At 41.7% G+C, this 14,860-nt stretch overlaps 1 protein-coding gene across 50 annotated transcripts in view; it reads right to left on the bottom strand.

Moving 5' to 3' along the window:
- Window positions 1–867: 867 nt before the first annotated feature.
- The window catches only part of SMG7 (SMG7 nonsense mediated mRNA decay factor), a 79,763-nt gene continuing 65,770 nt past the window's right edge, over window positions 868–14,860 (bottom strand). For 7 of the 50 annotated variants that reach the window (XM_081492438.1, XM_081492434.1, XM_081492428.1 and 4 more), the window contains 11 exons: window positions 13,727–13,846; window positions 12,782–13,070; window positions 10,657–10,801; window positions 9,810–10,189; window positions 8,564–8,935; window positions 7,675–7,824; window positions 5,624–5,704; window positions 4,985–5,144; window positions 4,159–4,329; window positions 3,900–4,045; window positions 868–3,276 (listed from right to left, as the gene is read on the bottom strand). In XM_081492438.1, coding sequence (XP_081348564.1) covers window positions 3,163–3,276; window positions 3,900–4,045; window positions 4,159–4,329; window positions 4,985–5,144; window positions 5,624–5,704; window positions 7,675–7,824; window positions 8,564–8,935; window positions 9,810–10,189; window positions 10,657–10,801; window positions 12,782–13,070; window positions 13,727–13,846 — 2,128 coding nt within the window. In that variant the 3' untranslated portion in view covers window positions 868–3,162. Of the gene's footprint in view, window positions 3,277–3,899; window positions 4,046–4,158; window positions 4,330–4,984; window positions 5,145–5,623; window positions 5,705–7,674; window positions 7,825–8,563; window positions 8,936–9,809; window positions 10,190–10,656; window positions 10,802–12,643; window positions 13,071–13,726; window positions 13,847–14,860 lie in introns of all 50 variants that reach the window. The other 43 variants (XM_081492423.1, XM_081492422.1, XM_081492420.1 and 40 more) reach the window with 11 other exon arrangements.

The following is a 14,860-nucleotide window of genomic DNA, read 5'->3' on the forward strand; positions in this document are numbered from 1 at the left end:
TGAAACTAACATTTTGGGGATTAAAAGTCTTGCTGCTTAAACAGAACCTAGACTGAGTCATGTTCCCCTGGAATATAGCTTTTAATTTCGCAGAAAATTAAAATACTGGAAGTACATCCCTTCATTTCTTCTCATAGAGGACATCTGTTAAAGAGTTCAATAGTGAGTATATGCCACTAATACTTGAGATGAAAAGCAGCCATGCTCAGGAAGCCAGCTTGTTAGTACTATCCTACTAGGTAACATTTGTTTTTCAGGATTAACTTCGGTGAGTTTCCATAAATTCGGAAGGCCTGGCCTTAATTCCCCTTCCTCTTGCAGAATATTCTGTTAACAATTTTTCAAGTGTGTAAGTGCTTATGAAAAGCACACTTAAAGAGACAAACTGTAAACTGAATCAACATCAATGTGAAAATGCAGCTGGTGGGTGTGCGCACACACAGGTGAGGTGTGGTGATGGCTCCCGTACACAGCGAAAGGCCAGCAGGTTACTGCTGGAAATTGGGTGACACAACTTGAGGAAATGCAACTCCAGAACAAAGAACACCAAATACTGTTGCTGCTCATCACACTGAGTTGAGTTACTGGGCTAATAGGATACATTGTCTCTGAGCTGCTTTATTAAGGGTGACAGTAAGGATAAAAATGCTGAGTTGTTAATTCCTTTGCATAAGCCATTCTCTATTAAAACCCATCCCTTTTTGTAATCCTGAACATTGGTTTGAAATATTACTAAAAACAAAAATAACCCTGAAGTATATTCGATTTTTGACCTTCTTTCTTTCCCCTAGATGACTTGTGAGTAGTTTAAATTTGTTAAGTTGGATTTTCTTTTAGGATAGGAAAGAAACAATCTCTACACAGATCTGGTTGGAGAGAACATGGTTTAATTAAAGGCAAAGCTGATTTCAGCAGCTGCAGGTCTTGCACAGACAGACCAAAACAAATAAACAAAAACAAAAAGAAACACAAAAGAAAATTTGCTACACAGAACCAGTTTCTGATGAAGATTCTCCTTTCCCTCCTCATTACTCCACACTGAGGATGATAAGGCGAGGAACCCGGCCCAAGAGTCAAAAAACATTCCAAACACCAAATTCTCATGCAGAAATGGGGCTGCAGACGGGACATGGGCACTGCGGGAGCGAGACGGCGAACCTGGTGAGCGTGTTGAGGGTGCAAGAGTCGGTGACAGTTCAAACACTGGAATGTTGCAGCTGCCTGAATGCAGAGCTCAAACACACAAAGTGGGTAAAGGCAGCAGGGAAGGAGGCTTGGGAGGGAGGGGATGGGAGGACAGTGGTCACGGAGGAGGGGCTGGAGAGAAGCACAAAGGGTTTCATATTGCCATTGGGTGGGGGACTTCACCCTTTCAAAAAAAATAACAAAAACAAAAACCCCAAACACCATGTCAAATTAAAAGAGCAATAATGTAAGCATACGGGACTCCAACCACTCTCGCAGAAGAGCAATGAGCATGAATCTCTCACCCCCTTTCATTGCTGGGGTTGCCCAGACTCCAGTGACGACCGGGGCTCCTGGATGTGCTTTGCTCTGTAGTTGTTTTCCAGCTCTTGAGTCCCACGCTAGCTCCACACACTCACACGCACCACCCCTCCCCTCCAGGGGAGCAGACGGGCCAGCGTGCACCCACATGAACACTCACACACACACACGCGCGCGCACGAAGGAGAGCCCTCCCAGAAAACAAACCCTACCACTAGCACAGCAATTGGACATTTAGATTGTTTCCATAATTCCCCTTAAAATATTACTTTTCCAGGAAATGACTATCAGAAATGCTGTCCTTCTGTTTCTACACAAGAAAAATCTTCAGTCCTCTTTCCTTCTAATAAATATCAGATAAAAAGTTTCTTTTCCTTTCTTCCGCCTTTTTCAGAATGGACTTCGTTGTGTTTTCCTTCTGTGCCTAATGCACACGTGTCCCATGTTGCCTTGAATTACACTCTGAAAGTGGAGGCTGGGAGACCACGGCCGGGCAGGGGCCTGGCCGCTCGGCAGGCTGTGCGCACGCCGCCACGTCCTTCCTCTTCAGACTGTCTTTTGGGCCCCAACTGCTGGCCCCCATGCTGTTGCTTCTTGGCGAGATGTTGTACACATTAGGAATAAAAACGATTATAGCACACAGCACAGGGTAGAAAGGGGGTGGAGGTAGGGACAGGAGGAGGTGGGTGGTAAGTAGGATGGGGGCACAAAAACCAACCAAACAAAAAGTAACCACACTGAAAGCTTCTACCTATTAAACTGTGTCAGGCCATGAATGGACTAGCCTGCCTGCTGTGGGACTGCCTGCGACACTACCGTAAAACGGACAGGAGTCACAAACGTTCCTTTAGAGCCCTATGGCAGTCCTCGGCTAGTCCAGCCCAGCACCACCAGCCACGCGGCATCCTCAACTGGGGCTCGAGCACCTACAGAGTGAAGGGCATTTCTGGCTGGAGTCTCCAGCCCAGAGGAGGGCCCACCAGAACCTTCTGAGTCAAAGTGGAGGCCGTGTCCTCTCCCTTATGGACCGTTTCCACGGGCTGAAGAGGTCGGTTTCCCCATCCTGTCACCACTGACCTCTCACAGGAGCAGTGCACGGGGTTTTTCCTTGCTACACACTGACTAGAAGAAGCACATCTGTGTATGGAAGAATTCAGTGTGATATCTTACTACTGAGAGTAATAACAATAATAAAAGATGTTCAGGAGTAATTTCAACTACATTCTCAGTCAGCAAAGCAATCATTAATGGACTCCTATTTTATTCCCCAAAGAGGAAAAAAAAAAGGACTGAGAAGTTCCCATTGGCTTCTCCCATCTGCCTTCCCTTCTCAGCTTTCACTTCCCATGAGGCTGGGGACATGCACGATGGAGAAGGTGAGAGGCGGTGATATCAGGTAACTGAGTGAGACAAACAGCAGTTTCTCTCTCCCTCCGGAAGGCCCCGGGGGGACGGAGAGTTCCTGATGGTTTTTTCTTTTTGTTGCACTGCGGACATTTCGTGCACACTCAGCGGGCTGGTGGAATACTTACACCCTCTCAACAGCGAGACACAGAAAAGAGGGCTGCCACCTGCAGGGGACTGTGTGGGTCAGTCCTGCAAACCCAACATGCCATGGTTTATGGAGCCTTCATTCCCAGGGTTGCCACTCTGGCCTCAGTGTGGAGGGTTCATGGTGCCTTGTCCCCGCTGCTGTTTCTGCTTCTGCTGCATTAACAGCTGCTCCAAAGCGGAAGGTCCAGGATGCATCATGGAACTGGACCAGATAGACTGAAAAACAGCCCAGAGCTTGTCAGCAGAGGTCAAATGCCTGGTTGTCTGAAAGGGATTTGATTTTCAATCCCAGCCAAACATAAAGGTGTGTATGTCCCAAGATCCCCAAACCCTGAAAAAATCCAGCTATTACAAGGAGTTGCTGTAAGACCAGGTCCTTCAAGACTGGTTAGTTTTCATTAAGATCATTTTAAACCAAAAAAGGTGAAAGTACGTTTTCTATAGTCTTTTTACTAAAACTCAGCTCCATGTGAGAACAGACACTGACTAGAAAGGTTTTAGGCAAACAAAACATTTATGAAATTAGATATCCTTCTTTTACTTGTTCAGAAAAGGAGTAAAGAAAATATTTCAAGATGAGTCAGAATTTTCTTAATCTTAGAATCCAACTAAGACCTTCATGTCTGTCCCCCTGAGGATACTGGTTTATCACTAGTGAATTCAAAAATTAAAAAAAAAAAATCCTTTTAAAGAATCTTATAATGCAGACCATGCTTGTAAAACTTTGTTAGATATATAGTATGAATCAAACAATCCTAAGGGCCTTAGGAATAAGACTAGCTATTCATGTGAATGAAAGCAGAGACATCTCTTACGGTTCTTATTCCTGATCCACTCACCTTTAGGCTTTCCATGAGGACAGCAGAGGAATCCTCCATGGATGGGCCATGGCCTGTCCAGGAGCCACTTGGAGTGCCGGCCTGATGCCAACTGCTCTCAGAGGATGATGTTGCTGAGAGATAATCGATACCAAACCCACCCATGGCTAGGAATGAAGAGAAAAGAATAATTCAAGATGATGTTTTATCACTGCCAAAGGTCCAGGAAGGACAGAGTAAGTTAGTTCACTTCTGCTAAGCAATGAAGACTGGATCTCACCTGGCTTATCAGTTTTCCACCGGTCTGCAGTTCTCCTATCCCTGTTATCTGGAGTCCCAATGGGTCCAAAATTAGAGAATGGGACAGAATTGTGGTTGTGTGTTGGAGGGGAGCTTGGCAGGCTGCTTGGGTTGGAGGAATGAGGAGACTGGCTGGCTGGTGTTGAATGATCTATTGAATAACAGCAATGCAGGACATTAAATAGGGATGTTTCACAAACATACCAAGAAAGAAAAGTTTCCGGTAGATTTGATCACTTAAATTCTCCTGAAAATAACCACAGGGTTTCAGGAGAAAGGCAAAATAAAGGCCCCCAGAGGGACCCTGCCAGATGCACCAGTCTGTCTTACTGTACATGTCTAAGGCACGTTCCTTACCTTAAAAATAAAAATGTAGACAGTTTTGTCAAATGCATGCACTGTTTTGGTGTGCCTGTTTCAGATAAGTATATACTGGTCTTCTCTATCAGGGCAGAATTGCCTAACCTTAAGAATTTTCCTGCAAAGAATGAATATCTACAAATAAAACTAAAAAACAGCTGCAAACCTTAAGATAAAACTCATATTTTTCTCCCTTACAACTGTGCTCATTACTGAGAATGTAAAACAGCTTTTTTAATGGCACTTATTATGTGAACCAGCTCACCAGGCTTTTTTACACCCTATTTTCCTTCAGAAGTTACTTTAAAAACAAATACCAATGACAACAACAACAAAAATAGTAGTAACAGACAAAACCCACCAAATACATAACATCACCAAACCACACTATCTCTTGAGTGTACGGGTAATAATGCAAGGTCTATAATTCAAAGACTAGTCAATACCTGAACTGGCAGGAAGAGATGGAGACCATGGAGTCCCTTCAAAAAGGGAGTACAATGATGTTTCCTGGGGAGCCATTGAGGGATTAAGTTCTGCTTTGGAGCTGGTTGTCAAGTTTTTCCCGTATACCTCATTGAACACACTGTTATTTGGGTATCGTTCCTGAAAGACCATGACCACCAAGTTAACAAACTCACTCCAATGAAAGAAAATGTAGTGTTCACGCACGTGGATGCTTGACAGATCTTAAGATTTTCTTTGCAAGACAAACTTTTGAAGGCTTTTACTTTTGTTTCTTTCAGTTCTCCTGTTTTTATTCATTTGCTCTTTACTTTCCCCCACCCTTTATCCTGCTCTATGTAAACCACCCGGGTTAAAGAGTATGAAAAATTTACTTGGCTGAACAAGAGAGCCCCAAAGATTTTATTATTAATGAGAAATTAAACAATTCAAACTTACAAAAGCCTCCAGTATACCCTAATCAAAGTGGGGTGAGGGGCAGGGGAGGTGGAGGGGGTAAAATAAAATACTCGGAAAATGCCAATATATGGAAGAGAAAGGAAAGAGAAAAACAGATTGTATTGAGATAGACTGGGGAAAAAAATGCTGGCCCTCAGCAGGATGCCTCACTGTTTACACACCTGATTGAGGGAGAATCCGGTGAGGGACAGGAAAGAGGATGAATGTGACATGAGCTCTGAGGGCTTCTCCAGTAAGGATTTCTTCATAGTCCCAGAGGGAAAAAAAAGGTAGTTAAATTATGCCTTCCATTTTCTTAGTACTAATTTTAAGATACCATACAAGGAAAATAAAAGACCACAATATAAGGATACCTGTATTCATCTCTCTTGTACAAATTAAAGCTTAGAAAGTATCAATTCAACTCGGATTAATTTTTATTAATACCATGGTCCCGCTAAGGGCCAGTCGTCACAGGTGAGTCAGACAGAACTCTCCTGATCAGTACTTCTAACTTAAGCACAGAGATCCTGGCAGGGACCCTGGAAACTGGCAGTAGTGAGTATTCACTAGGTAAGAACCTCAGGAATCCCTCTGTCACCAGCTGCATTTAAAATACTCTCAAAACAAGATGCTGAACTGATCAAGCACTGTCTTCTTCCTAATTTTTCCCCCCTCGTAAAACACTGACATAAATGACTTTAAAAAAAGCCTTTAGATCCATTTGACAACTGGTTTTGTTAGCATGGTTCCTAAGCAACTCTATTTGTGGTATATATTCAAACACTTGCTAAAGTCAAGTTTACATTTATCGGTCCTTAAGAAACTCATTGGTTTAAAAAAAAAAGCTGAATCTCTGATGCTATCACTGAACTGTTGGTCAACAAAGCATTTATTAAACACTTGCTACATGCAAGGCACTGTCACACACATGACATCATTAATGATGTTAAATATAGGAAGGGCTATAGTTAAGGTTTTTTTCTTTAACATGAAAAAACCCTACTAAAAGCCCCCCCACCTCCCTGACCACCCTTGTTTCACCATTAGGTTCATTTCCAAAGGAGAAGGTAAGCACAACAAGAATTAAGGGATTAGGAAACAAGTGAACAGAAAGGCGCTCTGCCCCTAGGCCCTTAAGCCACCCCAGCAAAAAACAAAACAAAACAGCAAGAAAGGCAAACATGTAGAGTCAGTCATTTAGTATCTGGGCTATCCACGACCTCTAGGTGCTGTCACTCACTACTACTATTTGGGTGTCTAAGGGATCTTTTAGTTCTGCTAATTTGGGGAGGGTGGGGAGTGGGAGGTCTGTGTGGCCACTCACTCAGAAAAATTCTTAAGGGAAGTTCAAGTGCTAGAGATGGCAGTTTCTGTCAGGAGAGCCATTAAGCTTTTATTTCTAACACTAAAATCAGTGCACTTTAGTCTTGTGAACGTTTTCTTACCCAGTGTTTATGGGAAAGAAACAGCAAGAAAGTGGAACTCAGAAATGTTTTACACTTTATTAAGATGGTGTGCGGGGGGGGAGAACCTCATAGCATACATCTTTCTTGCAGTTCCTGACATTGTAAAACATGTAAATAATGGCATCCTTTGAAATGCAGACTGGGATATAGAAAATTATTTTTAAAAGATACTACTAATCAATTCTTAGACCTTATCTCTGTGATCACTCATTGATGGTACTCCAATCATGTTTATAAATAGAGTCCTCTTCATATTACAAATCTGGCTCTGAATTTAGATCAGGGCTCTTAGTTAACCAAAGAGAAAAGAACCACTTACTGTTTAGCAAAATCAATCTAGAATCTTTTTATTCAGTAAAACATCCGCAACATTATTTCATTTCATATTCTGAATACATGAGGAAAAATCTCACTGTTCCTAAGCAAGATTAAATGACACCTAAAATTCCTGGGTCCAGGTGGAAATGACACCTGAAAAGGAAGTTAATTTCCCAGCATTACATCCTGTGTGTGCCCAGCCCCGCAGGATGCTTTCTGGATAACGTATGTTACAAAGCTACAAGATTTGGGGAAACTATGGGACAGAAAAGTTTTGCCACATTTTACTGTCATGTGAAGGTTAGTTTGGGCAACCAGGAAATAAGCTTTAAAATTCTGTTAAAAAAAGGAAAGCCCTATTAAGAAGCAACTACCTATACCACTACAAAATCTCAGAAAAGAAGATAGGGGTTAGAGCAAGAAAAAGAATTACATCAAATACATACAAAGAGGCTTCGTCCAGGAAGAGAGGCGAGAGGCCCCAGCAGAGCTGGGTAAAGATCAGGAGGGTTAGAAAAAATCAGCTCTTCCTCTTCCTCCAAGGCAGCCAGACTCTTTAACAGGTCCGGAGGAAGCAGAGGGGAGCCTTTGGGGTCCTAGTGACAGAAAGGATCACAGTGAGATGCAATAAGGGATGACAAAAGCACAGCGTAGTAGCATCATTAGGGAGATGAAGGCAGCTAAAGTCAAGGAGGAAGCTGTAAGGAATAGTAAGACAGCATTATGCAAAGAAGAAAAGGCTCCCAAACACCAAAGTGACACAAGGACAACGGGAAGGAGAAAGATCAAGACAACAGAAAGAAGCAAAGACAGTGACAAACAGAGCAGAACATAAAGAGTTAATGTGGACAGCCAGTGCAACAATGCAAGGGAGCAATGAGATTAGCGTTATCTTGTGACGACAGAGAAACAGCTTTTTTTAAAAAGTTACCAACACACACCTGTTTCTCATGAATAAAAAGGGCAAAGACAGGGAACTCCACTATCAAAGATGACGGGCTGAAATTGATCCTCTCAGAAAGCCACTTGCTTAAATATGCAGTAAACCAACTTTTAAACTTAGATGATTCAGCCCAACTGAGAAGAGCTTTGCCTCAGAATTCTCTAACGTGCTGCCTTAGAGATTTCTGCACATGGTCTCTCTGCCAGACCGTCACGGTTCAACGTCAGGAACAGCATTCTTCAGCTTCCCCAAATCTATGTGGTGTGAAGAGGGCACCAAGAGCTACACCCACGTACTTAGTGGCATTCTGTAGCACTAACGAAATCAGAGGGACCTTTACAAACATCTATGTGAGATCTCTGAAGTGCCTGGTAACAGGGAAGGGCACGCACCTCAAATGGCATCCTGGGCACAGGGTCCTGTTCTGGACGGAAGACTCCTGGGGACCGTTTGCCCCTGCGGTCCACACTAGCTTGCTGTGCCATCACAGCTCTGTTATCAGCCGCACTGTAGGAAGAATCCCAGTAGAACTCCGGGATCTTGACTTCTGAGGGGTTATGGTTATATGGCTCCATGGGGAAAGGCTTCATTGTTTTCTCGAGAGGCTGCTGCTGCCTTACAGGAGGTTGCAACGACGGCTCAAACAGTTTTATGGGGTCTTGGGTTTGAAGGTAGTAGGGCTGTTTCACAGGCATGATTTTCCCTAATGGGCCTTGAACCTGAGGGGGATTCCACAGCTGTTTGGAGGCATCTGCCTGTTGATACTGAAAAAGAGATGCCTGGTTCACCAAGATGAGGATAAAATGCAATGTTACTTCACTCAGGACTCACACAGAGAACTTGAGAGATTTTACCACCAACAAAACTGTAGGTCATGTGGGTTTGTTTGTTCTTTAGGTTTTTCAATACACAGAGCTTTCTGGGAACAGTTTAAGGGCGCTGAATTCGTATTCTCTTTCATTTCCAATATTAAGAGGTTTAATAAATGAGGGTGTGAGTGTGGGTGGGTGGGCATGCAGCCATTTCCCCTTCTGCTCCAAGTGCTGCAGGATGATAATACTTAAGACTGGTGTTATAGTTCTCTTAACATCTCATCAAGAGCACGATTCTATTTCCCTTCTGTAGTTCAGGTTTAAATATGGCAAATGGCAAATTATTTACAGAAAATCCCTTTCTATAAAGCTGACAAGCAGTAGCAGCAAAGTACGGTAGCTAATATCTATTCTCCTTTACAAAAGTAAAAAGAACTGAACTTTGCTAAACAGCAAAGACTGCTGTGTTCCCATGATCGTTACAAGTCTAAGCAAAAAGTAGCTGAATGCTTATTTTTTATAAAAATTGGAGGATAACTGCGTTACAATGTTGTATTGCTTTCTGCCACTACAACAACCTGAATCAGCCGTAGGTATACATACATCCCCTCCATCCCACGTCCCACCCCCGCCCTGCCCCATCCTACCTGCCCACCCCATTCCACCCTCCCCGGGTTGAGCTCCCTGTGTTATAAAGCAACTTCCCATTAGCTCTCTCTTTTACCGAGTGAGGTGGATTAACTAGTGTTTTTAACTAATTTGACACGGAACGATTTCAGGTGCTCCCCTCCTCACCTCCGCTGAAGCACACACAACTGTAGCTCACCTGCGGGAACCCAGAGTGGTGAGGAGGACTCTTCCCCAAAGCGGGCACAGCTTTTGTGGGGGACTGCTGCTGAGCTAGAGCCTGAGCCTGCAGCGGGCTTGCAGTCTGTGCTGTGGGCGGAGCTGGTAGAGGCGGGAGGGGCTGCTGGGAAGGTGGCTGAGGCTGTTGAGGTCCCTGGGTCACTGGCCCTGGTCCGGAGGGCCGTTGCTGGCTGTAAGGAATGTGGGACTGTTTCCCAGCTTGCACCTGGTTTCCTGCTGGAGAGTGAGCTGTAGGCTGAAGAAAGGTTCCTGGGACAGAAACACCAGCTGGGAAGGTGTAACCTGAGCCCATAGAAAATGCCACAGGAGGGGGGATAACATATGTTGGGGGCGGGAACCCTTCAAAATAGAAGAACATCGTTTTAGTTCTAAGGAAACTTAGCAAACGAAAGACAAAAATTAGTCATTTGGGGCTGGGGTGGAGAAGAGGTTTTCTAATAAATCATGAAAGACAGGGGCCCATCAAGTAAGACTCATCAAGTGTCAACCTTTAACCTGATTTCAAGAATTAAATACAGATTACTGCCTGCTACTTCTATCCACTGAAGCAACTGGGATGTCCTAAAGGTTTCTCAGATGCCATGTTCAGTGACAGGAATTCCTTCATAATAACAAGCACGCACTTGTACATAAACTACAGGTAAATGGCTCAAAAATAACTGAAACATTAGGGAAAAGAGAACTTCCTTATATCTTTTAATATTAAGGGTTTAGTCACGTCCCTCAGTCTAGAATTTCTCAGCAGGTGAATAGAAACTCCTACACAGATGGAATTCAGCAGAAGACATTACAAAACATGTATTTACCTGGCCGGCTGGGAAGAGGAGGGAAGGCTCCAGGGTGATGAATGGGGATGAACTGGGAGTTACTTGCTTGACTTGGGGTTTGAGTTACAGGTGTTTTCCTGGCTTCAGACACTGGAGTCTTTCTTAACTCTGTCTGAGATTTTACCTATGACCAACCAGAAGCAAGACTATCTATAATAATCTGAAACTCAAATGAGACAGAAAGCAGCACCTACTATAACAAAGGATTTAAAACCCTACACTATGTTTAAAAAAAAAAAAAAAGTAAAGTACATGCTGAAGATAATTCACTTCACCTAAATTAAAAATGGGAAAATCAAATTACTTAAATATCCCAAAAAGCTGTAGGGGCTTAGTTTTACTCATATAGTTATTTTGCTTTCCAAAATCACAGAAGTACGAAATATGGAAGAGGCCTGAGAACTCATTTGTTTTACAAATGAGACACCCGATGCCAACAGGTTGAAAAAGTTGCCTATTATCCTAAGCCAATGCTATGGGCCCCAGGGCCCTGTATTCTCTAATTCATTAAGAACATACATGAATTGATAATGACCACTAGCTCACAGATGAGACACTTTGGCCCTCAGTCTAACTTCATCTGGGAGGCTTTAAAGGCATCAGTCAAGCATCCACCCTCCACCCTGCAACCCTACCACCCCCAGAATAAATGAGAATACTTTCAGCAGTAAAAAATCAGGCCTGAGATCCTACACGTGGAGCCAGAGACACAGATGCCATATGCACAGCTCAAGTAATATAAAGATGAGTAAAATGAGGAAAACTGGCAGCATTTAATAGAAAACTTAGGATGAGGTACAGAGGGTGGTGAAACATTGATTACTGTCAGGCTTTCTTTAATCCTAGATACTCAGATTTAAAAGGGATGAGAGACTGGAAGAGATTTCATTTTCCTGGACCTTCTTGGGAGGCAGTTTCAGAGAATGAAGGCAGAGCAGGCAGGAAATAGCTGAACTCTTTACCCCTAAAACACTGATCTCTGGCTTTATAGTTCTTTGGGGGTTTTTTCCTTGCCCTTCCCCAACACCTCTCACTCTCTCTGTGCCTTTCCTCAATTTCTACCATGTTTTTCTCTGTTTCTTCCCCTACTATTAATATTAAAATGGAACTATTACATTCTTTTCCCCAAAAAACCTTGTAAGGAAAATACACTGTAGATACTGTTTATCTGAAAGCAGCTTTCAAAAATGTAAGATTCCTCATGCCTACTGTAAATAAATACATTTGCCAAAATGTGTTTAATGAATCAAATGGCTACAAACATTGGTGGTACTAATAAGACCAGCACAGAGTAAAGACCTTTTTCTGTTTATATGAAATCATCTGTATCTTTTTGGAAAGATACATACATATATATATATAAACAAGTCACAAATAACTGAGTAGTGTTTATCTTTCCCCAGCAGGAGACTTGGATTCTTGCTTTACAAATTCCCATGAGCCAGGATAACACTGAGGTTATACAATGCTATGGCTGGGGCAGATAGAAATGTCAAGGAAAATCTTTTTCCAAAAATGTATTTCATTTTGTACAGTCAATCTGGGGAAAAAAAAAACAAAACCCAAAACAAAACACCACTGTGTAAGCCTTAACATATTCAGCTGTATGGGATCTATAAAGATCTCAAATTTTTAAAAAAAATCACAGTTGTAGCTCCCAAAGAAAATGTAATTATTTGTGAAATTGATAGCTCTGCAACTGGTCTCATTTCTACCACTTAAACTGGAGAGAACTGACAAAGATGTCCAATCAGGTTAAGATTTTTTTCACTCACATTACAATTTCTGTGAACTGACAAGAGTATAGATCTACCATAGTTCTTCATATTACCTTACTACGCAGCCTTCTTAGAGTGTACTGAAGTTTCCAGAATAGCCAATTCTCAAGGGTTTAGGAACGAAATGAAAAATCTTGCCTTTTGTGTGAGCCTTCCTCTACCTGCTTTATAGTTCAAATACAGCTTACCTGCACTGCCACATTCTGCTTTCCTGTTTCCTGTAACTTTTCTAAGGTGCATTTCTTGGTTTCTGTTTTCCTCTTGTTGTTGTCCTTCTTTCCATCATTCTTAGTTACAGTTACTCCTTTGCTATAGTCCCTTCTCACCTCTTTGGGAGGAAAACTTCTTCCTTGGTCTCTGTTCACTTCTCGTGGCTTAATGTTCTCTTTGAAGGTGACCACTGGTTTCTCTCCTGTGTCACAGTTGTTGCTTAGATTTCGGCCTGTAGACAGCACTGATTTCAGTCCTGGGTTCCCGTCAGCAGCCAGTGATTCTATGATGGTTGTGTCTTGCAGAATGAGGTTCTCTTTGGCTTCACTGGGGTCTTCTAGTATTAACTCTGGGATTTCTGTGATAAACAACAATTTCCCTACCTCATTTTCACACTGAATCAGCCTAAAAAAGTAAAAATAAATCCATATATGAAAAACATAAATCTAAAAAACAGTAACAGCTGAACTCTGTATGGGTCCCACAGCATTAAAATGTGGGAAACAGCAGGATGCAATAGTGTGGATTTGGGGAACATAAACAGCAATTCTGTAGAAACTCACATTCTCATTATTCCACCACACATCACCACAACACACGCCTAGGCCCTTTTAATGTTTTTCTAGTAAGTATAGCTACATTTTGCTCAGCATGTTTTAAGCACAAGACACTAGACTAGGCCCTTGAAGTCCCTATTTTATAGGTGTGAAAAAGCTCAGAGATGCCACAAGCATCATCCTGGTCTGTCTTGACTGAAACAGACCACCATGCATGCCCTTGTCAACACAAATCACCATAACTGTGAACACACAATTTAGTTAAGATTTATATAGATGTTTATAAATTGGAGAAGCAGCTCATGACAAATAAGGGAGACGAGGCCAATTCCTCTAAAGAGGCAGTGTAATGAGAGGATAGAGATTAAAGAGATTCTAAAAATCACTAGGGTCATAATCTGATGCTGTGTTCCCAACCTTTTGACTTAAGAGTTTATAATCAATAGCTTTATACCAAAGTGTAAAACTCATATGGGGTGTGTGTATGTATCTGATGAGGAATACCTTGGCTGATTATCTGCAATCCATTTGCCTATAGAGATCAAACGCTGCTGTCGTATTTGTCGTTGCTGACCCTCTTTGTCTCCTGTAATACCCTGATGACCTTTGGAAAAATCCAAGTTCCTAAAATTGACATAAGCAAATTATAGAAAATTAAACCTAATGAACTGCAATGGCTTCAGATTTTTCCATATAGGCTAGCTATTTGTTGTAATTAGCTGCATTTGCTTGAACTTATACTCCTAAAGACTGTAAATACCATGAAACAAAGCAATATTAATGTGATATTTTTATTTATATTTCACTTTCTCATGGAGGAGTTGAAATAAATCACAATATTTTATTAGGAATGACTTTTTTTTTAAGAAAAATAAAGTTTTCGTTTAACAGTAAGCTCACATTGTAAACAGCCATGGCAATGCTAGAGTCTCTGAGATATCTATTCTAACAGATAGTATTATCTATTTACTTCAAGGTGGCCCAATCTAAATAAAAAAAAATGAACACATACCATAAAGTGTACAGAGCAAAAAACTCATTGACATTAGAAAAGTAAGTCAACCTAAAAAATAAGGGTTTTTCAAATTTCTCATTAAGCTATCTTTAAAAAAAAAAAAGGCAGCAGAAGCATCTAAGAACTTCCAGGCAGTAGGTCAGAAACTGAAGATACAAAGATAAATAGTCCCCCTACCTTAAGGAACAAATAATTATGATTTAATCCGAAGAAATAAAAGCTAAACAAAGAATAAGAGAAGCATTATAAAAGAAATGTTACTGTCTTCTGATAAGCTTTGAAAAGGTTTACAAAGTAAGAGACCTGGATCCTGGACGGGTATGGTTAAGAGCTTACAGATTAGTAAGGAAAGGACGAAAGAGGAATGTGAACGTTCCAGGCACAGCATGAACAAAGTTTTGGAGGAATAAAAATACAGAGCTATTCAAGTACAGGTCACAGTTTATGTCTAACATGTGTAACTATTGGGGGGGAAGGGAGTGAAAGCGGCAGGAAATACGGCTGAAAAACCAAGCTTTTGGGCATCAAGATAAAAAAGATATTTTAACAACTGGGAATGTGTAAATTGAAGTTTTCTGTACTAGTAATGGGACATCATCAAATCCATACTTTATAATTGCAGA

This window comes from Giraffa tippelskirchi, chromosome 5, assembly GCF_054371585.1.
Source record: "Giraffa tippelskirchi isolate mGirTip1 chromosome 5, T2T-mGirTip1v1.2.pri, whole genome shotgun sequence".
Taxonomy (NCBI): Eukaryota; Metazoa; Chordata; class Mammalia; order Artiodactyla; family Giraffidae; genus Giraffa; species Giraffa tippelskirchi.